Below are 25,689 nucleotides of genomic sequence, written 5' to 3'. Positions count from 1 at the left end.
AGGTCTCTTCTTACATTCTTATGTTCTTAAAGGCGCAGGAAGTCTGCCACACACAAAAGCACACCAGTGGAGGCCGGTGGCGCCTATGTCCGTGGGGAGGTGAATCTGCCCTGGGTTTCAGTCAGAACCAGCCAGAACTCCAAAGAAGCGGGCTCTCCCGCATTGGGGGCCTTCAAGATGAAGCTGGACAGCCATCCGTCAGGGATGCTCTGACCTGGACTCCTGCATTGAGCAGGGGGCTGGACTCAATGGTCTTGTGGGCCCTTCCAACCCTACTATTCTATCATTCATATAATCACAGAATCATAGAATAGTAGGGTCGGAAGGGGCCTACAAGGCTATCGAGTCCAACCCCCTGCTCAATGCAGGAATCCAAGTCAGAGCATCCCTGACAGGTGGCTGTCCAGCCTCGTCTTGAACGCCTCCAGTGTGGGAGAGCCCACCACTTCCCTAGGTCATTGGTTCCGTTGTCGTATCGCTCTAACAGTCAGGAAGTTTTTCCTGATGTTCAGCCGGAACCTGGCTTCCTGTAAGTTGAGCCCATTATTCCGTGTCCTGCACTCTGGGATGATCGAGAAGAGATCCTGGCCTTCTTCTCTGTGACAGCCTTTCAAGTCCTTGAAGAGCGCTGTCCTATCTCCCCTCAGTCTTCTCTTCTCGAGGCTAAACATGCCCAGTTCTTTCAGTCTCTCTTCACAGGGCTTTGTTTCCAGTCCGCTCATCATCTTTGTTGCCCTCCTCTGAACCCTCTCCAGCTTGTCTGCATCCTTCTTAAAATGCGGCGCCCAGCCTATCTTAAGGAGCGCCTCCAGCAGCACCAGACAGGCCGCTTAACAAGATCAGCCTCGGATGGCCTTCTCTCTATCCCATCAGCCAGGACAGCTAGACTGGTGGGGACGAGGCCTTTTCTGTGGTGGCCCCCACTCTGTGGAACTCCCTCCCTAGGGAACTCCGTCATGCCCCCTCTTTAATGAGCTTCCGCCGTGCATTAAAAACGTGGCTGTTCAGGCAGGCATTTGGGGTGGGTTAGGGTATTTTAGAAAATGTTTTTATGTTAGAATTTTATTGTTTTAAACTGTTTTTATTGTATGTTGTACATCGCCCAGAGTGGCTGGGTGACCAGCCAGATGGGCGATTAATAAATTTAATAATAATAATAATAATAATAATAAATAATAATAACTGGACGCAGCGCTCCACCTCGGAGAGCTCCTTTAGAGTTCTGACTGAAGCCCAGAGCGCATTCATCGCCCCACTGACATAGGAGCCACCAGCCTCCGCTGACGCCGCCACCCCGAAACGAGGCAGGGGGCGTGGCCGGGCTCGCCCCGGCTATGACGCCAGCCGCCCTCCCGCCCTCGGCCGCCTCGCCAGCGATTCTTCCCAGCTTCGCCCCTTTCAGCCTCAGCGTCGCTTCGACCTCCTCAAGATGGAGGGAGAATGAGCAGCCGCCTCTGCCCCGCCTCTTCCCTTCCCATCATGGCGGCTCCGCAGTGCCGCTCACGTGCCCCTCGCGGGAAATCCCGCCTCTCTCCCCACCAGCTGATGCGAGCTGCGGAGGGAATCACGTGACGCCGAAGGGAGAAGTCGGGCGCCCCGGCGAGCAGGTATCGGTGGGAGCCCGGTAAGGCCGGGGCGGGCGCCCCGCGCTCTTTCTCGGGGTGGCGGTGGAGGAAGCCACGCGGGGCTCAGATGCCTGCATCAGCCTTGCTTTTCCTCCAGCGGAAATTCTAGCCAATGGGAGGTGGCCATGCAAATGCCATGCTAATATATGGAAATACTCGCGGGGCTGCCCCTGCACCGATGGGCAGGCTGGAAACTCGCCGCTCAGCGCCAGGCAGAGATGTTGGGCTCAGCCCCTCCTTAGTCTCGCCTTTGACCTGACTGATGGGATGGGACCAGTTTGATCCTTTGGGCGAAATCCAACTTGAGTCCTACTTAGAGTGGACCCACTGAAATGAATGAGGCATTAAGGTAGTCATAACTAACAAATCCCATTCATTCCAATGGGTCTAGTCTGCGTAAGACTTACGTTGGATTTTGCCCAGTGTCTTGCAAACGGGGGGCGGGGGCGGGGGCGGGGACGGGAATGGGAATCTTGCAATGCAATGAGGCGTGAAAAACCCCTTTCCAAATGACATTTTCAAAAGTCGGTTTGCAATATAAAAAAAAGAGAAATACAGGAAATAAGCCACAATGACAACAGTGGAATTTGGATTGATCCTAAAAAAGATGTTGCCCAACTGTGAAGGTTGGATTTCTTTTTTCTCATGGACCAGCCTCGGGTCCATAGGACCATGGACGGCCCAATTAACCTTGGGCCGGGGGGCGGGGGCGTTTAAGTGAAATGGAACGTATACATTCAATTCAGTTCATGTATTGGCAGCTGTTCAAAGCAAAATTTTCACAAAGCTGCTGGCAACACAAACATCAGCAATACATTAATCGAACACAATAAACACCACTAAATGCAGTTGGATAAAAATGAATATGAGAGCCCCTTAAAAGGCCAGAGGGGGTGGAATACTAGGGCTTTTGGTGCTCATGTAAAAGCAAGAAGGGAAGGGCTTGATGGAGCTCCTCAGGGAGGAAATTCCACAGTTGTGGGGCCACCACCAGAAAGGCCCTGCCTGCCCTGAGTACCTGCCAACTTGATCTTTGCCAATCACTAGCCAGCATGCAGGATGTCTGAAGCCAATCTTAAGGGACTGGGCAGGTAATATGGGCATGAGCAACTCTTCAGATAATGTGGTCCCAAATCATTTAGGGCTTTAAAGGTTAAAACCAGCACTTTAAATTGAGATTGTTTTATTTGTAATCTTTTCAACCAAGACTCGCTCCCAAAGAGTTCTAAATTAAAATCCATCGCCACGGCACAATATACTTAGGAATGTGTTGGTGTGCATTTGCTCCTGCAGCAGGTGACATAGTCCAGGTTCCTGGTTGTTCCCTGGAGAGGGCAGGAGGACTTGCAGGGTGGCTGATGATAAGAGTCGGCCGATGTCATGCCTGCAGAGTTGCTTTGCTTTCTTTTTTAATGAAGGCAATTATTAATGAAGGCAATTCATTTTTTAATGAAGAGCCTCAAGAAACTGAACTATATGCCCAATTTTGTGCTTTTTCTGATTGTGCACAGAATCAATATAGTTCTATATTGATTCAATATAGAATCAGTAGAATATAGTTCAAGAAACTGAACTATATGCCCAATTTTGTGCTTTTTCTGATTGTGCACAGAATATGTATTTATTTCATAGAATCACAGAATAGTAGGGTTGGAAGGGGCCTACACGACCATCGAGTCCAACCCCCTGCTCAGGGCAGGAATCCAAGTCAGAGCATCTCTGACAGATGGCTGTCCAGCCTCATCTTGAAGGCCTCCAGTGTGGGAGAGCCCACCACCTCCCTAGGGAATTGTATACACGTGCATGCGTGCACACGCACACCAGGGGAATCCTAGAATCCTAGAATAATAGGGTTGGAAGGGGCCTGCAAGACCATCGAGTCCAACCCCCTGCTTAGTGCAGGAATCCAAGTCAGAGCATCCCTGACAGGTGGCTGTCCAGCCTCATCTTGAAGGCCTCCAGTGTGGGAGAGCTCACCACCTCCCTGGGGAATTGGTTCCATTGTCTCACTGCTCTAACAGTCAGGAAGTATTTCCTGATGTTCAGCCAGAATCTGGCTTCCTGTAACATGAGCCCATTATTCCACGTCCTGCAGTCTGGGATGATCGAGAGCAGATCCTGGCCTTCTTCCCTGTGACAGCCTTTCAAGTCCTTGAAGAGCGCTATCATATCTCCCCTCAGTCTTCTCTTCTCAAGGCTAAACATGCCCAGTTCTCTCAGTCCCTCCTCGTAGGGCTTTGTCTCCAGTCCCCTGATCATCTTCATTGCCCTCTTCTGAACCCTCTCCAGCTTGTCTGCATCCTTCTTAAAGTGCAGTGCCTAGAACTGGACACAGTACTCCAGATGAGGCCTAACCAGGGCTGAGTAGAGGGAAACTAATACTTCATGTGATTTGGAAGCTATACTTCTATTAATGTAGCCCAAAATAGCATTTGCCTTTTTTGCAGCCTTTTTTGCTGCTAGAGATGTGAAAGCCCAGAAGAAAAATGGGGCGATTGGCAGTAACGTTTGGGAAGGGGAACATTTTTATGTTTTTTTCCAAATTCTTCCATTTTCCCACTGTTGGTTTTTGGGTGTTCACATCCCTGCCAATGCTTTTCATCTAGCTTTTTCTAATGGCCCGGTTTTGTTTTGCTTGCATGAAATGGTTGTAGTCCTAATAGGAATTTGTAGGACAGACATCCCAAGAATTGTTGATCTCTTCCACTTGCTAAGGCCTAACCAGGGCTGAGTAGAGGGAAACTAATACTGCATGTGATTTGGAAGCTATACGTCTATTAATGTAGCCCAAAATAGCATTTGCCTCTTTTGCAGCCACATCACATTGTTGGCTCATATTCAGCTTGTGATCTACAATAATTTCAAGATCCTTCTTGCTTGTAGTATTGTTGAGCCAAGTATCCCCCATCTTGTAACTGTGCATTTGGTTTCTTTTTCCTAGGTGCAGAACTTGGCATTTGTGCCTATTAAATTTCATTCTGCTGTTTTCTGTCCAGCGCTCCAGCCTATCAAGATCAGTTTGAATTTTGTTTTTGTCTTCCAGGGACAGATTTTAAACTTGAGAGCTCTACTTAATGTTTTCTTTACTAGAATACTAAGGCCCACCAACCAGGGCCAGGTGCAAAACAGTGGCTTTGGGGCCGGGGGAATATGCTAAGAACTACAGACAGGGTGCCTCTGCGTCCAGGACAAAAATCCACTCTTGCTTTCCCTCCTAAACTTTCTTTGTTTCAGCACCCTAAGTAGGGAAGTCTTTTGGTTGTTGTGATTTTCAGACATTTGGGAGTGAGAAAACCTTATTGATCTACTGCAAATCTCCCAGAGATCTGCCATTACATCCTGATCTATCTTCTGCCCACTGCAAATTTATATGCATCCTTTCAAAATGTTCTCCTGGGCAGTTTCAAGCATATTTAAATACAATCCATAAATCCTTAACAGCATTAAAACTACATATGACTGAGGGGAGATAGGATAGCGCTCTTCAAGTACTTGGAAGGTTGTCACAGAGAGGAAGGCCAGGATCTCTTCTGCATCATCCCAGAGTGCAGGACACGGAAGAATGGGCTCAAGTGACAGGAAGCCAGATTCCGGCTGAACATCAGGAAAAACTTCCTGACTGTTAGAGCAGTGAGACAATGGAACCAATGACCTAGGGAGGTGGTGGGCTCTCCCACACTGGAGGCATTCCAGATGAGGCTGGACAGCCATCTGTTAGGGATGCTCTGACTTGAATTCCTGTATTGAGCAGGGGGTTGGACTCAGTGGTCTTGTGGGCCCCTTCCAACCCTACTATTCTATGATTCTATTAAGGGGAAAAAAACCAGCATACAAAAACAATATAAAATCAGTTTCAGAGGGGGTCTGAGAAAAGAAAAGAGGTTTCACCTGGTGCCTGAAAGATAACAAGGTAGGTACTAGTTGAACTGCTCTGGAAAGGGCATTCAACCATCAAGGTGCCTCAGTTGAAAAAGCCGTTTTTCACGTTGGCACCTGCCTCTTCTCACAAGACGCTGCCTTCCACTGCTTTGCAATGCCAAATGTCTTCTTCCTTGCCAAATCTTGTTCCTTCCGACCTGTTCTCTCATTATGTTGCTTTCTTTCACATGGCCTTTACCCTGTCCCGTTCAGGCACATCCCTTTCATGCTTGGATGATGCCGTCGGACAAGTCTGTCTCGGATCCTCCGATCTTCCAGTTTACCAACTGCTGGATTTTGAAGAACCATGAACTGCAAAGGTGAGGACGTGGAACTGTTGCTAGAGATGTGAAAGCCCAGAAGAAAAATGGGGTGAAAGGCAGAAACATTTGGGAAGGGGAACATTTTTATGTTTTTTTCCAATTCTTCCATTTTCCCGCTGTTGGTTTTTGGGTGTTCACATCCCTGCCAATGCTTTTCATCTAGCTTTTTCTAATGGCCCGGTTTTGTTTTGCTTGCATGAAATGGTTGTAGTCCTAATAGGAATTTGTAGGACAGACATCCCAAGAATTGTTGATCTCTTCCACTTGCTGCTTGGGTGTTCACATCCCTGCCAATGCTTTTCATCTAGCTTTTTCTAATGGCCCGGTTTTGTTTTGTTTGCATGAAATGGTTGTAGTCCTAATAGGAATTTGTAGGACAGACATCCCAAGAATTGTTGATCTCTTCCACTTGCTGCTTGAAGTGGCACGCAGGACCATGGGCGGGGGGAGTAGATGTAGTTAAGGGCAAAAACCTATGCATGTTTAGACAGAAAAAAGTCCTACAACTCCCAGCGTTCCTCAGCCAGCCATGCTGGGAGTTGTAGGATTTTTTCTGTCTAAACATGCATAGGACTGCGCCCCAAGTTTATTTTCATTGTGTTTCTTTTCTGTTAGTTTCGGTACTGAGCTTTGCTTGTGTCTTTGCTGACAATCCCCAAAGAGCCAATGGGGGGATTCATAACTAAGGAAAAAGAAATAAAGTATGACAAGGGGCATTGTTGGTGTTACTGTATAACGTTTTACTGCCTTTAAAAACAAAGCCCTGGTGATGGTGATTGCAACATACATATAAAGTGCATAAAATTTTCGCGGGGTTGTACAATAAAACAAGTCAGTCCCTGCCAGCAGAATTAGAACCTAACAGACACAGCATAAAAGGAAAAAGAGGTAGGATCGTGGAGTTGGAAGGGTTCATATATAATTACATTTAAATCCTACTGTTTTTTTTCTTGCAAGGAACCCAAGGCAGGTTACATGCCGGTCCTCCTCCTATTGTCCGTTTTATCCTCACAACAACCCTGGGAGGTAGGGTAGGCTGAGAGTCCGTGACTGGCCCAATGAGTTTCATGGTCAAGTGGAGACTAGAACCCGGATCTCCTGAGTCCCAGTCCGACACTCTAACCCCTATCCCACACTGGCTCTAACCACTACACCACACCACACTTCCCAAGGACAAGCATTCACCCCAGTTACAATACCAATTACAGTGCTTCAGCTTACACACCTGTAAAATGTCTAAAGTTGCTGAATCTAAGCTTATTCCAATAATTAATGAACAGCTGTGTTGGCTGAGGAATTCTAGGAGTTGTAGTCTAGCACAACTGGAGGGTTCCAGGCTCGGGGAGGCTGGCTCAACCTGAGTTTTTTCCCCCAGGCCTTGTTTAAGGGCTGGCTGAGGTCGAGGTGACTGGTTGCTTCTGTTTCCAGAGAGGACCTGTGGGTGAGAGATGGGAAGATCCTCAACCCAGAGAAGCTGTTCTTTGACGAGAAGAAGCCTGCGGATGTCCAACTGGACTGCAAGGGCAGCATAATCGCGCCCGGCTTCATTGACGTGCAGATCAATGGTAAGGCGCCGGATCGCCCAAGCAATGCAGAAAATGCCATGTCACACATTCTGCATGTGCTAGAATCAGGGCTGCCTTAGCTAGGGATGTACGAAAGTGACTTACCTTTTCACAGATTCTGTTCATGGTGCAGGGGGAGGTGTTCCGTCCCTCCCCCCGGAATCCTCGACGGGGGGTCGGCGATCCGGTCCTCCCCCCCGGAATACTCGACAGCTGGCTGTGCTCCGCGGCGGCTCCGTGGAGCAGCCAGCCAGGCCCAGGCAGGCCAGGGCCGTCCGCAGCCGGATTTCTGGCCGCGGAGGGCTCTGGGTAAAAAAAATGCATACGCAAATGGCGGCAGCTATGGCTGCCGCCATTTGCGTTCCTTATTTTTCGCCGTCTTAGTCTACGTCAATATTTACGTAGACTAAGATGAAGAAAAGAAAGGGGAATGCAAATAGCGTAGTGGGCGCTATTTGTGTTCCCCTTTCTTTTCTTCGTCTTAGTTTACGTAAATATTGACGTAGACTAAAACGGCAAAAAATAAGGAACGCAAATGGTGGCTGGGTTTGTTTTTTTTAAACCCAGACATGATAGGCTACGTAAGTCTTTACGTAGCCTATCACGTCTATGGGGAGAGGGGGGGGAGACTGCAAATGGCGGCGGCCGGTCGGAAGACCAGCCGAAGCCGCCGCTGGAGCCGCCGCCATCCGGAACATTTGCCCCAGCTAAGTCTCGTCCCTGGGGGGATCCGCAGGGGGCGGGGGTGGCGGCAGGCCGTTCCGCGATGGATTTCGGGGGGCCGAATGCACTGGCATTCGGCCTCACCGAGATCAGTCGCAGAATTCTCTGACATCCCTAGCCTTAACACAGCGGCATGAAAATACGACTGTGAAAAAAGTGCAGAAGATTCAGACAAGGGCGAGTCAAACACTTTTCAAGTACTTGAAAGGTTGTCACAGAGAGGAAGGCTAGGATCTCTTCTCAATCATCCCAGAGTGCAGGACACGGAATAATGGGCTCAATTTACAGGGAGCCAGATTCCGGCTGAACATCAGGAAAAATGTCCTGACTGTCAGACCAATACGACAATGGTACCAATGACCTAGGGAAGTGGTGGGCTCTCCCACTCCGGAGGCATTCAAGATGAGGCTGGACAGCCATCTGTCAGGGATGCTCTGACTTGGATTCCTGCGTTGAGCAGGGGGTTGGACTCGGTGGTCTTGTAGGCCCCTTCCAACCCTACTGTTCTATGATTCTAAGGGACCTCCGATTCTTTGTAGTTTTGTGGCTGTGAACCTGCTTGCTTCTTTTTTGTATACGGTGAAATAACAGTGAAAATTTCTTAGGATGCGCTGCAGTCTTCATTATTGTATACTGCATTTAAACTAATAAGTCAGTCAGTCAATCTGCATTGTTTGCTTCATGCAAAAACTGTACACGGCCCAAACTAGAGCAGACAGGAGAAAGAGAATCTTCCTTTTGAAGATGAAGCGGCAAATGGGGAGTCATCCCTCTGTCCAGACAGCAACTGGGTTCAGACCACACGATAACCCACACTCAAGGACTGAGTGGGTGGTTGTTGAAATGCGGGTTATCGTCTGAACCCAGCCACACCAGCAAACCATGGCTTGTTAACCATGAACAACCCCTGAAGAGAGCCCATGGGTTGTTGTTGGGTTGTGAACTGTGGGTTGTTTGTGGTTAACAAACCATGGTTTGTTATCACAGCTGGATTCAGACAATACGATAACCCATGTTGCAAGAGCAACCCACAGTTCAACAACAACCCACACTCAACTCTTGAGTGTGGGTTACTGTGTTGTCTGAACCTAGCATCTTTTACCCAGGTGCGTAATACGTCTTCTGGTTCCGGAGATGGCCCAGCAGGCAACCTGGGTTGTAGGGAAGCAGCTCCCACTTCTGTGTTCTTGGTTTGCGTAGGAGGTTTTGGAGTGGATTTTTCACTGGACTCCAATGATGTAGGAGCAGGAATCTCCCTGGTTGGCCAGAAGATACTGTCCCATGGAGTGACTTCTTTCTGCCCAACCCTGGTGACCTCACCACCATCTGTATACCACAAGGTAAGGAGGACGTGCCCTTAGGGCACTGTTGGTTTCTTATGAACACTGTCACTGCCGTAACTGGGTCTACTACAGGCCTGTGTGCAACCCGCGAGCCGATCCTACCTTACTAAAACATGTCTTGAAATACCCCCTTCTCCCCTACGAGCCTGCCTGGTCCTTAAGATCTTCTGGAGAGGCCCTTCTTTCAAGATCACTGCCATCAGAGGCATACATGGTGGCGATATGGGAGAGGGCCTTTTCGGTGGCAGCTTCCTGGCTGTGGAACTCCCTCTCAAGGGAAGCTAGGCTCGCTCCCTCTCTGCTACCTTCTGACAGCAGGCAAAGACCACTTTATTCAAGGAGGGGGTCTGTTTGGTTGGGGGCTGTTTTTTCCCTCTACTTTTTCTGTCCTTCTTGTATTTTAATGTCTTTTATTGTTTTAATCTATTTTAAATTGTGTTCGTAAGCCGCCTTGAGTGCCATTCACTCAAATTCATCCCAGTAATGCAGGGGGAGGCAACCGAGTACTCCCTCCATATGCTTGGGACCACAGCTGCCATCATCCTTCACCATTGCCATGCTGGCTGGGGCTGATGGGAGTTGTAGTCCAAAGCATCTGGGGGGTGCCAGGTTGCCTACCTCTGCTGTAACATTATGGCTTTTTGTGGAGTGAGTTCAGGGAGTGACTTCTGCTTGCTCCTCCCCTTCTGTAGCTCTCGCCTTCCTTTCTGGGTCAGCGTGCTTGGTGTGTGCTGACTCCCCGCCCAGCCCCCACCAACTTGGAGTTTTTATTTATTCTTTATTTATTTGATTTGTACCCCACCTTTCTACCAAGAAAGTTTTTTTTTTATTTTTTAAATGTTATTTATTATCACATTTATATCCCCCCTTTTTCCTCTTGCAAGGAACCCAAGGCGGCTTACAATCCTCCTCCATTTTATCCTCACAACAACAACCCTGTGAGGTAGGTTAAGCTGATTGTCAGGGACCAGCCTAAAGTCACCCAGTGAGCTTCATGGCCGAGTGGGGACTGGAACCCAGTCCAACACTTTAACCACTACACCACACTGGCTCTCAGTTGAGCTCCAGGTGGCTAAATATCATAAAGAATTTTAAAACACAACAATAAAAACTTGGTTAAAACAATAATAAAACAAATACATTAAAACTAAAGTTAACAAAAAGAAGCACAACGGAATAAAACAGCACCCAACCCAACAGACCAGCTTCCCACCCAAAGGCCTGCTTGAATAAAATGTCTTATTTTATAAACATCTTATTACTTATTTTATATTGTTTGATTGTACATATTTCGCTGTTCCTCCAGAGAACTAAAGGAAGACCTGGAAAAACAAGAGCCGTGTCTGTAAATCAGGAGCGGGCAAATCATGGTCCTGCAGATGTTCTTGGGCCACAAATCCCATCAGACCTAGCCAGCATAGCCAATGGGGAGGGGTGATGGGACTTGCAGTCCAACAACATCTGGAAGGCCACCTCAGGTGTGTTGGACTACAGCTCCCATCATCCTCAGCCAGCATGGCCAATACCTCTCACTCAGTGGAAATTCAACACACCTGGAGGACAACAGGTGGAGGAACTCTGGTATATACTAACAGCAAACTCATTCTCTGTGTGCGGATCCCTGTGTAGCCAAAAGAGGCAGGCTCCGGAAAAGTCTCAAATGTTAGCAAAAGTACAAAAAATGGCAAGGGGGAAACTCTACGGGGACAGGGGATGACCTGAAAACAGCCCAAAGGGGGCTGAGCATATCCAGTGGCACAGAATGACCTCCTGTTGGAGTGGGGTGGAATGAACTGTTCTGGAAGGGAGCATGGCTGGCTCACTGGAAACCTGAACAGGAGCACCGTACTTGTAAAACCAGCAAAAAGCTATACATGGCCCCATCCAGGACTAGCCACTTTGAGAGGCAGGATATCAGTCTAGACAGATCGCTGCTCTGAGCCACCACTCCTGAACATCTGTCCTCATGGCCAGGGTTGACTCTTAGGGCGAAATGGTTGGGATGTCCTTTGTATAGGCACGTTTTCTGGGTTCGGGGCAGGCGAGCAGCTGTGGGTATGAGACGTTAGGTTTTAGTTGCCGGGGCACTGAACTTAGTCCTGAGTTCACACCTCACCTCGGCCACGAGCATATTAGATGGCTTGACCGTATCCCCAAAATGGGGATGACGCTGGCCTATTTCCCAGCGTTCTCGAAGAAGTGAATTGGGCCAGTAGGCAGGCAAAGGCTTTGCATTTACACAAGACAGAAAGGGGTGACGATGAGGTTTCTAACGACTCCTTTCCTGCCAGGTTCTGCCTCAGATCAGTGTGGCAAATGGAGGGCTTCATGGAGCTGGCGTCCTAGGTGAGTAAGAAGCCAGCGTACAGAGCGGGCATGGGGAACCTCTCTTAGCCCATTTCGGTTTTGGGGAAGCTCTCGGGCTGCATTCCGATGGTGGGCGGGGCTGAAGGCAAAGGGGGTGAAGCCAAAACGCCAAAAATACCAGCATCGTTTCGCATGCATCCAGTAACGGCCTTAGGAGAAGCATTTCAGCCTTTTAGAATGGGGGGAAACTGCACAAAACCTGGGAAACCACCAGTGGGAAAGGGAAGGAAAGGGATTGGTGGGAAAGGGAAGAGGCCAGGGAAAGGGGTCTTGGCTGTTTGGAGACCCCCCAGAGGACCAGACCAGGGCTTCAGGCGGGTCAGATTTGGCTTGAGGTTCAACAAGCGTCCTCTACGTTGTGTCTGCTGTCGCACGTGCCCCATCCACCCTTCCCTGCCTGTGGTGGTAGAGAAGGAGAAATAAAGATCCTGCTCCATGGGGGGCTGGGGGGCTGAGCATCCTACAGCGCAGGGCCCCCAAATGGAAAGCCGGAGGGCCCACAGCTCTGGCTCCGTCATAGTTAGGCCTGCTCTCCTGCCTGCATCTCCCATATTGCCTTGCTGCCTGCTGTACCACTCAGAAGACGAGAGGGAGGCAGGGGAGGCTGTGTTCTTTGGACTAGCCTTGCGGCACACTTGCTCAAAAGGATGGCCACCCCTGTTCAGACATGTGGGGCTCAGGTGGTATAGTCTTCTCTTGCTGCTGCGGTCTCTCAGGATGCAGAGGGAGGGAAATGGCTCGATACTTATATGTCAAATGATTTGCAATTTTCATGTAAGGAAGGGTGTGGGGAGAGGAAGGGAAGGTACGAGAGCCCATGGAGTCCATTAGCTAGGTAGATTTGCCTTGGGGCAGGGGGGGAGTGACTGCAGAGGGCAGCAATGTCCTCCTCTTAGAAGATGGGTGCAGAGCCTTTCGGAACAAGGGCTGAATTCCATGGGTGGGTGCGGCCAAAGGCAAAGGAGGTGGAGCTAAAGGCGAAGGAGGTGGGGCCAAAAAGACCAGCATATTTTAGCTTCAACCTCTTCCTGCCAGTAACTCAGCCTCCAGAGAGGCATTTCAAGCTTTTAGAATAGGGAAGAAACTGCACAGAAGCCAGGAAACTACCAACCAATCAGTTGGAGGGGAAAGGGGTGTGGCCTGTTGAAGGGGGTGTGGCCATCTGGGGAATCTCAGGGGGCAGGATTCAGACCTCAAGCCTGATTTTCTGCACCCCTGCCCTAGAACATACCTGTCTTCCCTCTGCATTGAGACAGGGGTTCATCTGGAGGGCCCGTTCATCAGCAAGGAGAAGAGGGGGGCTCACCCTGAGCACTACCTTCGCACCTATGAGACAGGAGCCTTCCAGGAACTGCTTGCCACCTACGGGCAGCTGGACTGCGTCCGTATCGTCACCCTGGCACCCGAGATGGAACGGACTGGTGAGGTGATCCAGGAGCTTACCAAGCTGGGTATCTGTGTGTCGCTAGGTAAATGTTGCCCTTGGACTCTGAAGGGGTGAGGTTTAGGGTCTGGGGGTGGTGGAGGTAGTCGGTCTCCTATCCAGCCATTGTTTTGAAACCATAACATTGGAAGAATAATGCATGCGCCCCTCTTGAACAGAAGATACGTTTGGTTTTTAAAAAGTAATCCTGCAAGTAGATCTAGAGAGGTCATATCATGGGAAATGGGTAAGTGCAGTACAGTTCCAATAATCAGGATGTCCCTTGAATTATTAGGAATGTGAATTGAGATATTCCATTTCAAAGGTAGAGCTGTGTAGCTGTTTCTGTAAAATACAGGGGGGGTGTTTTGTTTATTTAAAATGGCCTTCCCCAACTTGGCGCCCTCCAGATGCTTTGGACTTCAACTCCCATCATCCCCAGCCAGCATAACCAGTTGTGAGGAATGCTGGGAGTTGTAGTCTAAAACATCTGGAGGCCACCCATTGGCAAAGTCTGGTTTAAAAGATGTATATCCCACTTTTCCACCATCAGGCGGCTTTAAGACAGCTTGCAAGCCCATTTGAACAAAGTTTGTTTTCACAACAGATCTTCAGGTTTCCACATGTAGATCTGAACAAATGAACCGACTCCCTCATCGTGTGCCTAAGGTCCATGCCAGAAGGACGGTACCCTTCGGCATCACCCTTTGGCTCACGCTACCGGCACTGCCTTGGTGGCAGCAGGATAAAAGAGCAAGGGCTTCTCTATTGCTGCCACTCATCTGTCAGTAGATGCGCTGATTAGGAAACACTTGGGAGCGTGCCGTTTTGAGCTTGGACTTCTAAAGCATGCAGATAGGGAAGAGGGAGAAGTGTCACGTTCCCTTGGCCCCCACCTTCCTCATGCACATGCACAAGAAGAGAGGCTTCAGTCTCACGCCTTTAATTCACTATCAACAGGTTCATTACATATGCAAATCCCCGAAGACTCTTAGGCTACAAAGGAATAATAGCAGGGAATCCAAATGGGAGCCACGAGGGACTTGCTGGCTAGAATAACTTAGGGGGGGAGGCCCCTCCCTTCCAGGGATGCTCCCCTACGTCAACCTTCACACATCTCCAACCGGGTTGACCGTCTGAGCTCCACCTCTAACTTTTCCCTCTTTGCGCCACAGTCTAGCATCCCTCAGGTCACACCCCGTGCTCTCCTCCTCCTTGGTTCTCACGGGGGGTGGGGGCTTCAGGCCCAGCCATCTGTGTGGTAGCATCCTGAGAAGCACGCCTATCCATATCTGAACTGGCTGGGGAAGATGCCTCCCCTGGTTCTTGCTATTCCCCTTCTGAATCTGAACTGCTAACTATCTCCATACGCTCAGAATCAATCCTGACAAGAAGATTGGGCCACTGGCTTTTGATGTTACAGCCGCTGATGTTACGAAGGCCCTTTGCTCTGCTTTGAGTGGGCCTTTTCCACACTGCTGTCGCTAGGGGCCTGTGCCATTGGGGGCGGGCCTGTTTCCCAGGTTGCGCATTCCTTTTCCCAAACGTGGTGTGTTGCTTTCACTCCTCGACACCTCTCTTCTGACGGCCCCCGTGAAAGCATCTCAGGAGAAGCATTTGGGCAAGCTCACTATTGAACAAAATACTGTATTTACACAGACGTAGGAGCCATTTGGGCAGCCTCGCCTTAGCTTCCTTGCTCTTGCTTTGTTCGTGAGCTGAGGCACAGGCAGAGTGTGCCACCGAGTGCAAAAGGGAAGCTCTGTGATGGCGGGGTTGGAGAGAGGACCGGGTTGAAAAGCCATCTGCTTGTGTCAGGTGAAAGTAGAAGTGAAGAGGGAAAGAGCACCATGAATGACAGTGAAGAGACAAACTGGTGCTCAAAAAAACAAAATTTATTGCGCTCGGCGCGTTTTGGAATTCCGAAACACATCAAGCGCAATAAATTTTGTTTTCTTGAGCACCAGAGTTTGTCTCCCCCTCCTTCACCGTCAGGTGAAAGCAGCCATTGACAGGAGGTAAGTAGGAAAGGCCCTTCGTATTGTGGGACCGGTGGCAAGTAGGTGTGGGCCCTGAACTTGGTCCTTGGAATCAGGGCCGGCCCTACCATAAGGCAGGGTGAGGCAGTTGCCTCAGGCGGCAGATGTTGGGAGGCGGCAGCAAGATGTTGGGAGAAGAAAAATGCGCGCAACGCGGCCTGCTTTGCACCCCCTAAGCTAGCCTGCTGCCTTCAGGGGGTGGAAGATGCTGTCCCACTGCCAGTGTTGAAGAAAGACTCAGCTACCCATCCAGGCAGTTTTTGTACGTGGAATGGGAGGGGGCACCATCTTGTCTCTCGCCTCAGGCAGCAAAATATCTTGGGCCGGCCCTACTTGGGATGTTAGTTAGCTTGCTGGTGGGGGCGTGTGATGCCTAGTCCCCTCTGTGTTTCCAGGTCACTCGGTGGCCAACCTGTCTCAGGCCGAGGAAGCCGTTCGGCACGGGGCTACCTTCATCACTCACCTCTTCAATGCCATGTTACCTGTGAGTAGTATCTCTAGGCAAAAGCCTCAGTCCCATTGCCAGCACCTAAAGAATCTCTACATGTTTCGGTTTTTTTCAAAAGCAAGCTTCTGGCCCTTCTGGCTGCAAAGGTATGTTTGCCAACATGCAGACGATGCTTTGCAGATTCTTAGAGATGGGCAGGAGGGGTGCCTGGCAGCACTGATGGCTGAAAGATATGGCATCGGGACTCTGCACTGTTCAGACCTTCCTTCCTTCCTTCCCTCCCTCCCTCCCTCCCTCCTTCTTCCCTCCCTCCCTCCCTCCCTCCTTCTTCCCTCCCTTTCCTCCTTTCTTCCTCCCTCCCTTTCCTCCTTCCTTCCTTCCTTCCTTTCCTTCCTTCCTTTCCTCCTCCCTTCCCTTCCCTTCCTTTCCCTCCCTCCCTTCCCACCTTCCTTCCTTCCTTCCTTCCTTCCTTCCTTCCTTCCTTCCTTCCCTCCCTCCCACCTTCCTTTCCTCCCTCCTTCCTTCCCACCTTCCTTCCTTCCCTCCCTCCTTCCTCCCTTCCCACCTTCCTTCCCTTCCCTTCCTCCTTCCTTTCCTCTCTGTCCTTCCTTCCTTCCTTTAAAAGATTCTTAACCCACCTTTCAGGGTGCACGGCCCACACAAGATGGCTTACGATATTACAAAAACAAATTAAAATTAATCACACACATACCAGCAGCTAACAATTTTTAAGTACCAAATGCAGACTGGAATCAGTGTGTCTTCAGGGTGTTTTTTTAATCATGATATTATTGATTTCACTTCTGTACCGCTGCATAGCTGAAGTTCTCTGGGCAGTATGTTTTTTTTAAAAACCCAGCAGTGATGAGGCCATATGCATCTCCCTGGGGTGAGAATTCCAGAGGTATGGGGCCACTACTGAGAAAGCCCTATTTCTAGTAACCACCAGGCGAATGGCTGTTGCTGGTGGGCCAGAGAGGGCCTCTGACACTGATCGTAATGCTTGGGCAGGCTTATGCAGATGTGGGCAGCCCTTCAAATAAAGTGTCTCTCTGCGTCTTCTGTGACTGATTTAGGGTGCAGAATGTTAAACTGGATGCAGAGGTAACTGTTTAGCATAGACTATACATAACCCTCCTGATACCATGTTTTAGCTCAGGGGTGGGCAGAAAGTAGATCTCCAGATGTTTGGACTTCAGCTCCCGGCATTCCTGACCATTGGCCCGGCTGGCAGGGGCTTCCGGAAGTTGATGCCCAAAACATCTGGAGATCTGCCTTCTGCCCATCCCTGTTTTAGATTAGAAGAGGCCAGATGCCATGATTTGTTTGGTTTGCTTGTTTAAAAGTTTTTTGGGCCTCCCTTTATTAAAAACTATACAGAAGACATAGAAGAAAACAATTTTTAAAGCCCGTCAGTATGAAACCACATTAAAAAATAATCATAGAACAGGACAAGGGCATAGCGGACAGTGGGCGGGAATCAGCAGAATGGATAATCCTCATTGGTTAGCTCACATTCCATGCTGGTAGGCCAGGACAAATGAAAATCATGCCAGGTTGACATCACAGCTGGCACTGGGTGAATCTTCCGGAAGGGAGGGGCCTTTCCATAAATGGGAAGTCAATACTGAAAAGGCCTCTGGGTTTTCCCAGATGGCCATGCCCCTTTCTCTTGACTACCCATCTTTGATCGCTGTGTACTCCCTCCTATGTCATGGATTCTCTCCTTCATGAGCTTCATGGATTCTTTAATGAGCTTCTGTCGTGCATTAAAAACGTGGTTGTTCAGGCAGGCATTTGGGGTGGGTTAGGGTATTTTAGAAAATGTTTTTACTGTAGAATTTTATTGTTTTAAACTGTTTTATTGTATGTTGTACATCGCCCAGAGTGGCTGGGTGACCAGCCAGATGGGCGATTAATAAATTTAATAATAATATAAATAAATTCATTTCCTGGTTGTTTTAGCCAGAGTTTATACTAATGTCCAGATCGGGCAATTAGGGGTTAGCGCTAATCTCCAAACCATGGTTTGCAAGCCCACTTCAAACCAGAGTTTTGGAGGTTAGTGCTAACCATCACTGACCACTTTGGACTTTATGGCAAACTTTAGTTGTCACCAACCAGGAAAGGAGAGGGAGGCGGCGGCGCCTGGAGGCCCAAGAGGAAAGGAGCATAAGAAGTTGCCTTATAACATGTCAGACCTTGTCCCTCTAGCTAGTATAACAGGGGTGTTAAACCTCTGGCCCATGGGCCAAATGTGGTCCTTCGGCATTCCCCAGATGGCCAGGCCCCTTCCGCTGGCCCCACCCCCTTTTCACCACTGATTGTTTAACAATTCCCCAGCTGTTGCACAATTTTACCCCAAGCTAAAAGGTTGAAATGCCTCTCATAAGACTTACTGACTGACCAACAGTAATTGCTTTAAGCTGAAATATGCTGGTATTTTTGACCCCACCCATTTTGCTTCAGCCCCACCCACCACTGGAATGCGGCCCCCGAGAACTTCTCCAAAACAGAATTCAGCCCTTGGTCTGAAAGAGATTCAGCACCCCCTCCCCACTCTTAAGATCATGAACACCATATTCAGGCAGTTCTGTCTTGTATTAGGACAGGCATTTCAACCTTTTAGCATGGGGTAAAACTTCCATCTTGTATTACTGGTGTGATCACAGCCCCACGGATTCCTAGGCCTGTGGCCATGCTGGCTGGGGATGATGGGAGTTGTAGTTGAACCCTTCTGGAGGGCACCAGATAGGAAAGGCTGAACTAGACCATATTGCTGTCTTCATCTGGTTTTTGTCCATACAGTTCCACCATCGGGATCCCGGGATCGTGGGGCTCCTCACGAGCGACCAGATTCCCCCGGACCGGCAAGTGTTCTACGGCATGATATCCGACGGAATCCACACGAATCCCGCCGCTCTGCGAATCGCGCACCGGGCTCACCCTAAAGGTTGGTCACCACTGAGTAGGAAATCACAAATGGCACGTTAGGACCCAGACTGTGGGGAGCCTTGTTCGGTGTGCTGCTGCCCCATTGCTGGCTGTAGGTATTGGGGGATGGTGCAATACAGGGAATGGGGCAGGGAGGAGATCAAATGGAGAAAATGTTCATTAGTGGGATTGAAAGCGTTCTTTAGTTTGAAAACCACTTTGATCTGTTCGCACACCGGGCTGGTTCGCATGTAACAGTGGTTGGGTGTTAATGTGAGCAGGCCTTGAGCGTGCTCCCATCCTCCTCCCCGCTCTAGGCATTCAGGTTCAGTTACCAGAGTGGCAGCCACCTTAGCCTGTTGCAGCAAAAACAACAGAGCTTTGTGACAGCTTAAAGGAGGGGTGGGCAACCTTTAGGGCCCTTGGGCACCTTTGGGAATGTGAGAAACTGTCCTGGGCACCACCACAAAATGGCTGCTGTGAGAGGCATGGTGAAGGACAAGCCATCTCCCCCAAATGCTGAATACGAGGCGGGGGGCAGGGTGGCTCTGAGCCACAGCACGTTCAACAACTCATTTGAAGCCACAGTTTCCAGCACCAGCAGAAACCTGTTAACAGAAATTAACAGAAAAATATTGTTTGTTTTTTTTTTAAGGTAGGAGGGAAGGGGACCTCGGATCTTTTTTTATTTCCCCAAGAGTGGTAAGAAGCATTCCACTGCTGCTGGAGCTTTCGGGCTATGAAGTAGTAACTCGATCCCTATTGTGAGGGGAAAGGATCCCGCTGCCGGGACTGGCCCCAACCTCCCTGCGAGGGAGGACCGCCCAGGACCCAATCCCGGGGTCCCCTTCCCAAAAACAGGACTGGCCAAACCTGGCCTTTCAGTCCCCCCAAATACCCAGTAGCCACCCTCGTAAGCCAAGAGACACTGAAATTAGCATTGAGGTTATGCAGAGAGATCACACCCACTAAAGCTTGGATAACGGTTTATTCAGATCAAAATAACGTGGTAGAGGGAAAGGGAAGAATGGAAGTCCTTCCATTCTTCACAGAGGGTACAAAGCTAAATCACTTAACTGTATACAGAGAGCTTCATGAACGGACACCAAGCACAACAATAAATCTACCTGGCCTATCCTTGCATACCAAAGTATGGATCTCCCTGGATAGCAACCAGCGGTCTACAGGTCCAGGACCACCAGGATGAAGGGAGACCCCTTGCCTCGACCTCAGCCCACTTTTAAAGCCCAGCCCTGGCCACCCAGGGCAGATTTTCCTTCAGCCAATCATTGGCTCAGCCCTGGGTGGTCCGCGCTGGCCTCCAAGAGGCTGGAACTCCCCACCCGCTCCAGCTGTTGGCACTAATTGCCCGGGACTGTGTCTGGCCTGGGGCAAAGGGCCAAGGAGCCTCTAGACTGCAGACAATTCCTGGTGGTTACCTCCGACGTGACAGCCTGACCCAATCTTATGGCGGAAAGCAGGCCGTTATCCTTGACACCTATTATCAGTAAGAAAAAGCAACACTGACTTGCATGGCTTCAGCTACCCCAAACTCTCTCTGCTTCAGAGGGCACCAGATATGCCCCTAAGCCCCCGTTTGGGGTATCCATTTCAGTAATCACAGTATCATCGGAGTGAGATGGGTTCCACCACAAAATGGCTGCCATGAGAGGCATGGCAGAGGACAAGACATCATCCCAAAAAACTGAGTACAAGGCAGAGGTAGGGTCTGAGCCCCAACACATGTAAATAACTCCTTTGAACGCACAGTTTCCAGCACCAACAGAAACCTATTTCACAGCGATCCCAGCTGCCAGTAAGAAAATGTGTTAATTGCAGGGGGAAAGTGGGTCTAATAGGGCACCTTGGTGGGCACCAAGAAAGGTCTCCAGGGTTACATTGGTGCCCGCAGGTACCATGTTGCCTGACTTGAAGACTCGCGGATCTATTAAGGCATAAGCCAGCCTTCCTCAACTTGGTGCTCACCCGATGTGTTGGACTACAAGTCCCGTTACAACACATCTGGAGGGCACCAGGTTGGCGTAAGCTTTGGCGAACTCGAGCCCCGTTTATCAGAGGTGCGAAGTGTCATGCTCTGTATACGTGTGTGTGTGTCCATGCGTATCTCTAGATATGTATCTGCCAATTGAGAAGAGCGCACCGTGCGTGCCGACAGCAGTTTGCGCTCCCCCTCCAAACCAGAACTGCAAGCCACCTTCAAATCTCGGTGTGTCCAGGCAGGGCTGGAAAAGACGCCTGCCTGAAATGCTGGAAAACCTCTACCAGTCAGTATAGACCAGAGGTGGGCAACCATAAAGGCGGGGGGGAGATGAGCCCACCCACCCAGCCCTCCACAGGCAGAAAGACATCAGAGGGGGAGGTAAACCTGCTCAGCCCAGCTGCCTGGCTTCTCTCATCCCTCACCTTCCCTGAGTGGGGAAATCGAAGGACAAGGAAAACCCACTCGCCCGGCGCTTGCAGGAGCTCCTGCAACTGCCAGGTGGGTAAGCTGCCCGACTTTGCTCATCCTTCTCCAAGTGTGCAGCTGCCACTCCTCCAATCCCCTTGTTATTTCCAGCTGTAATTGGAGAAAACGAGGGGGATTTGTCTGCGCAGCAGTCACCCTCCCAGGGGAACTCCCTCGTTATCTCCAATCACAGATCGGAGATAACAGGGGGATCCTTCTCTGCCTGTTTCCTCCAAAAGTCCCTGGTAGCCTCCAGGCCAGGGAGCACAGCTTGAGGAGGAGACAATCCTGAGGGTACAGACAATACTGAGTTAAAAGGACCAGTGGTTTGACTGAGAACAAGGCTGTGTCCAGTGGAGGGCTGGTGGCTCTGATTTTGGTGGGGCTGTGAATCCATTCTGGGTTTCAATCAGAACCAGCCAGAACCCAAAGGAGCTATCCAATGTTTGGAAGCAATTTGGGGGATAGGGTTCAGCACCTTGGATAAATCCTGTAGAGTTCTGGCTGGTTCTGACTAAAACCCAGAATGGAATCAACCATCCCACAGAAACTGGAGCCACCAGCCTCCACTAGCTGTATCCCTAACTCACCTCTTAGACCAGACCGGGATTAACCTGCGTCAATTCTGCATCCTTAGGGCTGGTCCTGGTGACAGATGCCATCACCGCAATGGGGCTTGCTCCAGGCAGGCACACACTGGGCCAACAGGTGATTGAGGTGGACGGCCTGAACACCTACATTGCAGGTGAGTGCCCTGCAGTCCAGGTGTGGAGGTGGGGGCCCCGGGCGGCTCTCTCCTTTCCAGAGCTGGAGCATGTGGGCTGGTTGCGATACACCAGTGCTCTGGAAAGCCTGGATCTAACAGACACAGAGAGAGAGAGTGTTCTTCCTGCATGATGGATGACACCATGAAGTTGGTTCTGCAGGTGGTGTATTTGTTCTATTTTATTTCTTTATTTCATTTCTATACCGCCCGATAGCCAAAGCTCTGTAGCCCCCAATAGCTGAAGTGTGCGATCCATGCTGATCCTGCCATGGTCTGACCACTGTGAGCACAATCAGACTGGGCCAGTCTAGACTGAAGCCTGCCCCCCCCCCCCCCAGTAGACTACAGGGATCAGTTCTCGGTCGCACACCACACTCGCCCCTCTTCTGCACCTCTGTGGAGGTGCATTCTTAATTATGCTGGACAAACCTGTGGCATTTTTCAGTGCTGATGTGCTGGGCGCTGTAGTACTGGCATGTAGAGCTTGTAAATATCTTAAGACAGGACAACACAATAGCATACATTTCTCTTAACGTTTGTGCATATTTTGACAGCAGAATCCTAGGCACGTTGACTCAGAAGGCCCAGTTGGATGATGTATTCTCCCTTTTTAAAAAATGACGATTTTCCTTTCTGATACCCGCCCCTTTACAGGGACCAAAACCCTGAGCGGTAGCATTGCAACCATGGACATGTGCGTTCGACACTTCAGGGATGCCACGGGTAAGGCTTCTCCATGTGGGAGACCAGGCTTAAGGGAAGTTTGCCATTTTCTCCAGGAGCCAAAGAGTGCTTGCCATTCCATTCGTACCTCCCAGAATTGCGGCCCTTTTCTCAGTGGGTCCCAGACTACCACAAGAAGCAGCCTACTTTATGTGGGCCATGTTGAGACTGACCCTTACATCACCAAGCACGATACTAGATAGGTAATATTATTAGTGAATTATCTTGGGGTGGAGGCTATAAGGTGAAATGAAAGAGCCAACATTTTGCTTCTGGGGGTTTTTCAGAACTTACTTTGCACTTCTATCTCACACTCTTGCAATAGCACTTGCTGTAGGTCAGGGGGGGAGAGACTCAGGCCTGGGAGCCAAATCCACCCTTCCTGGGTTTCCTCAGATGGCTGTGATCCCTTTCACCCCAGTGACTTTAATAAGAAGCCTTCACTTTTTTGCAGGGTGCTCCATAGAAACAGCGCTGGAAGCTGCTTCTCTCCATCCTGCCCAGCTCTTGAAAATCGAGGACAGAAAGGGCACCTTGGATTATGACAGTGATGCAGGTATTTGCCATGAATGGGAGCAGGGGGGAGACTCATAGCTCCCATCCAGAGCCCTTCCATTTCTTCTGCAGGAAGATCCTCAGACTGAGGAGTGAGTGCCCAAAATGTAGGCAAGTTTTTATGGCTCTTTGTTTTCAATCTATGCCAACAGCAATGATTGACGGCAGATATTTTCACATTCCTCTGGCTCAACGTTTATGTATTTGTGATGGTCCAGAGACTGAAGATCTACCACATTATTTCCTGTCCTGCCCTTTATACTCTGATCCAAGGTTTAGATTTCTGGGTTTTATTTTGTCTTCTCTGTACTGTAACAGTGTTACAGAGAAGATCTTTTGTCTGATACACATCCCACCGTGACTCACAAGGTCTCTCTCTTTGCTTTGGCAGTATCAAAAATTCATACAAACTTCATTTCTAACAATGCAGTTGACTGTTTTGGGGATGCCTTGTTTTAATGATCTTTTAGCTGTTTTAATTCTCAGATCATAATTATTCATTTAAATGTGGAAGTAGTGTATTTTAAACAAATGTAAATGGATTTAAAATAATATACTGTGAATATATTTTAGTTTTAACCATTTTAGATTTTGACCTGATGGTGTATCTGCCTTAATATGTTTTAGTTGTTTACTTGTTTTCTATATGTGAATGGCCTATGGCCCACTACTAAAAAAATAGAATGGAATGGAGGAGCGAGTCCTCACCCCATCTGGGGACACAGGACCTCTGGACAGTGTTGTCATGGAATGAGAGCCCACAGCAGGCGTGCTGAACCTCTTTCAGCCCCCAAGGGCCAAATTTCATTTCAGAGAAGCTCCTGGGAGCCACATTCCACAGACAAAAGGGGTGGGGCCAAAATTCTGTTTTAAAGGTGCATCCCTATGCATGTTTTGACAGAAAAAAAAGTCCTACAACTCCCAGCATTCCCCAGCCAGCCCTACTGGCTGGGGAATGCTGGGAGTTGTAGGACTTTTTTTCTGTCTAAACATGCATAGGATTGCGCCCTAAAGCTCTTACTGCAGTAATTAAGAGAGATTACTTAAAGGTTGAGAGGCCTTTTAGAATGGGGGTGGAAAAACTGCACAGAAGCTGAGAAGCCACCCAACAATCAATGGGAAAGGGGAAGGGGCCGAGGGAAAGCTGTGTGGATGAGGGAACCCCACAGAGCCAGAGTGGGACCCCAGGCAGGCCCAATTTGGCCCACTGGCCTGAGGTTCCAGACTCCTGGAATAGTCAACAATCTGGCCTAATCTGAGGCAGCAGCCTAGTGCTTTACAGAACATACTTCCTCCATCAGTCTCTGGCACTGGATGTTTGTTTATGGGCACCTCTCAGTGGGCCTTCCACTTGTCCCAAATGTTAAAAGACGAAATGGCACAGGCGCAGTTAGAGAGCCCTGTGGCCCAATGGCTCCCTCTTCCTCTCCGACTGACGTCATCTCCTGTTTCCCACAGATTTCTTGCTGCTGGACAACAGCCTCCACATCCGGGCCACCTACATTGCAGGACAGCAGGTCTGGAGACTTGGCAGCTTTGTTATCTGAAACCGGAGCCGAGACTAGGACAGGCAGCACTTGAACTCGGAGGCAGAGAGCGGATTGTAGCCAACGTGCAGCCCTTTTCTTCCAGAGGCCTCCCGCATCTCTCGCTCGCTCTTTCTTTTTTTTTGCTTCCTTCTTCTCTCACTCCCACGGCCCCCTTGAAAGAGTCACATGCAGACAAGCAGGGGCAGTGGCGGCAGTCCTGGTTTGCGCTCACATGCTGCATCCTCCAACAAGTCTTGTGTTTCCAAGGAGCTGGGGTGGAACTGTCTTACTCCTCGCCTCGTTCCAGAAGTCTGCCTGGCCGTCCCTCAGATGCTGGCTTTAGGCCCTTCCTGCAGGGATAAAGGAAACTTCTTCCGTTCACTGTGTGAACGCAACAGCCTAGGACATGGAACACCATGGAACGAGCAAACCTGCCACCAGAGAGCAGAGCTCCAGCCATTTTCTTCCTGCAGTGCCTCTCTCTTGGCCGTTTTTTGACCATCATCTGCCATATCTGTCACCAATTAAAACCGGCTAGGGCATTTGACACATTGCAGCTCTAATTCTATTTATTTATTCATTGTACTTCCCTCAAGAAATGGCGCTCAAAGGCAGCTAACAATAAAATGTAAGAGGAAATGCAACAGCCGTCCCCAAACTGGTGCCCTCCGGATGTGTTGGACTACATCTCCCAGCATTCCCCAGCCAACCATGCTGGCTGGGGCATGCTGGGAGTTGTAGTCCAACACATCTGGAGGACACCAGTTTTGGGAAGTCTGAATTACACAATTATAATCAAAGCATTTTTTTAAAAATTGGTTTAAAAACTCATCAATAAAATTAAGAAATAAATATCACCCACCCGTAGGGAAAAAAAAACTATTTCAGCAAACTGACAAGTCAGCTTAAAGGCCAAAAGTCTATTTGAATAAGAATGTGAA

The 25,689-nt window shown here is 49.5% G+C and overlaps 1 protein-coding gene across 7 annotated transcripts; it reads left to right on the top strand.

Moving 5' to 3' along the window:
• The first annotated feature begins 1,554 nt into the window (after positions 1–1,554).
• On the top strand, positions 1,555–25,299 carry AMDHD2 (amidohydrolase domain containing 2). 7 transcript variants are annotated; one of them, XM_084818705.1, is made up of 12 exons: positions 1,555–1,607; positions 5,757–5,863; positions 7,295–7,431; positions 9,397–9,494; positions 11,789–11,843; positions 13,121–13,333; positions 15,722–15,810; positions 18,583–18,727; positions 21,813–21,920; positions 22,596–22,664; positions 23,119–23,220; positions 24,678–25,299. In XM_084818705.1, the coding sequence occupies exons 2-12, from the start codon at positions 5,778–5,780 to the stop codon at positions 24,764–24,766; spliced, it is 1,191 nt and encodes a 396-aa protein (XP_084674831.1). In that variant the 5' UTR covers positions 1,555–1,607; positions 5,757–5,777; the 3' UTR covers positions 24,767–25,299. The 7 variants fall into 7 exon arrangements, with proteins under 7 accessions (XP_084674831.1, XP_084674828.1, XP_084674832.1 ...); XM_084818702.1 differs by having other exon boundaries at positions 9,355–9,494; XM_084818706.1 differs by having other exon boundaries at positions 1,555–1,624.
• Positions 25,300–25,689: the final 390 nt, after the last annotated feature.

The sequence above is a fragment of the Heloderma suspectum genome, chromosome 12, assembly GCF_057233095.1.
Source record: "Heloderma suspectum isolate Gila_16-S chromosome 12, 16-S_ref, whole genome shotgun sequence".
NCBI classification, from domain to species: Eukaryota; Metazoa; Chordata; class Lepidosauria; order Squamata; family Helodermatidae; genus Heloderma; species Heloderma suspectum.
This window is presented reverse-complemented; position numbering and strand designations above follow the sequence as displayed.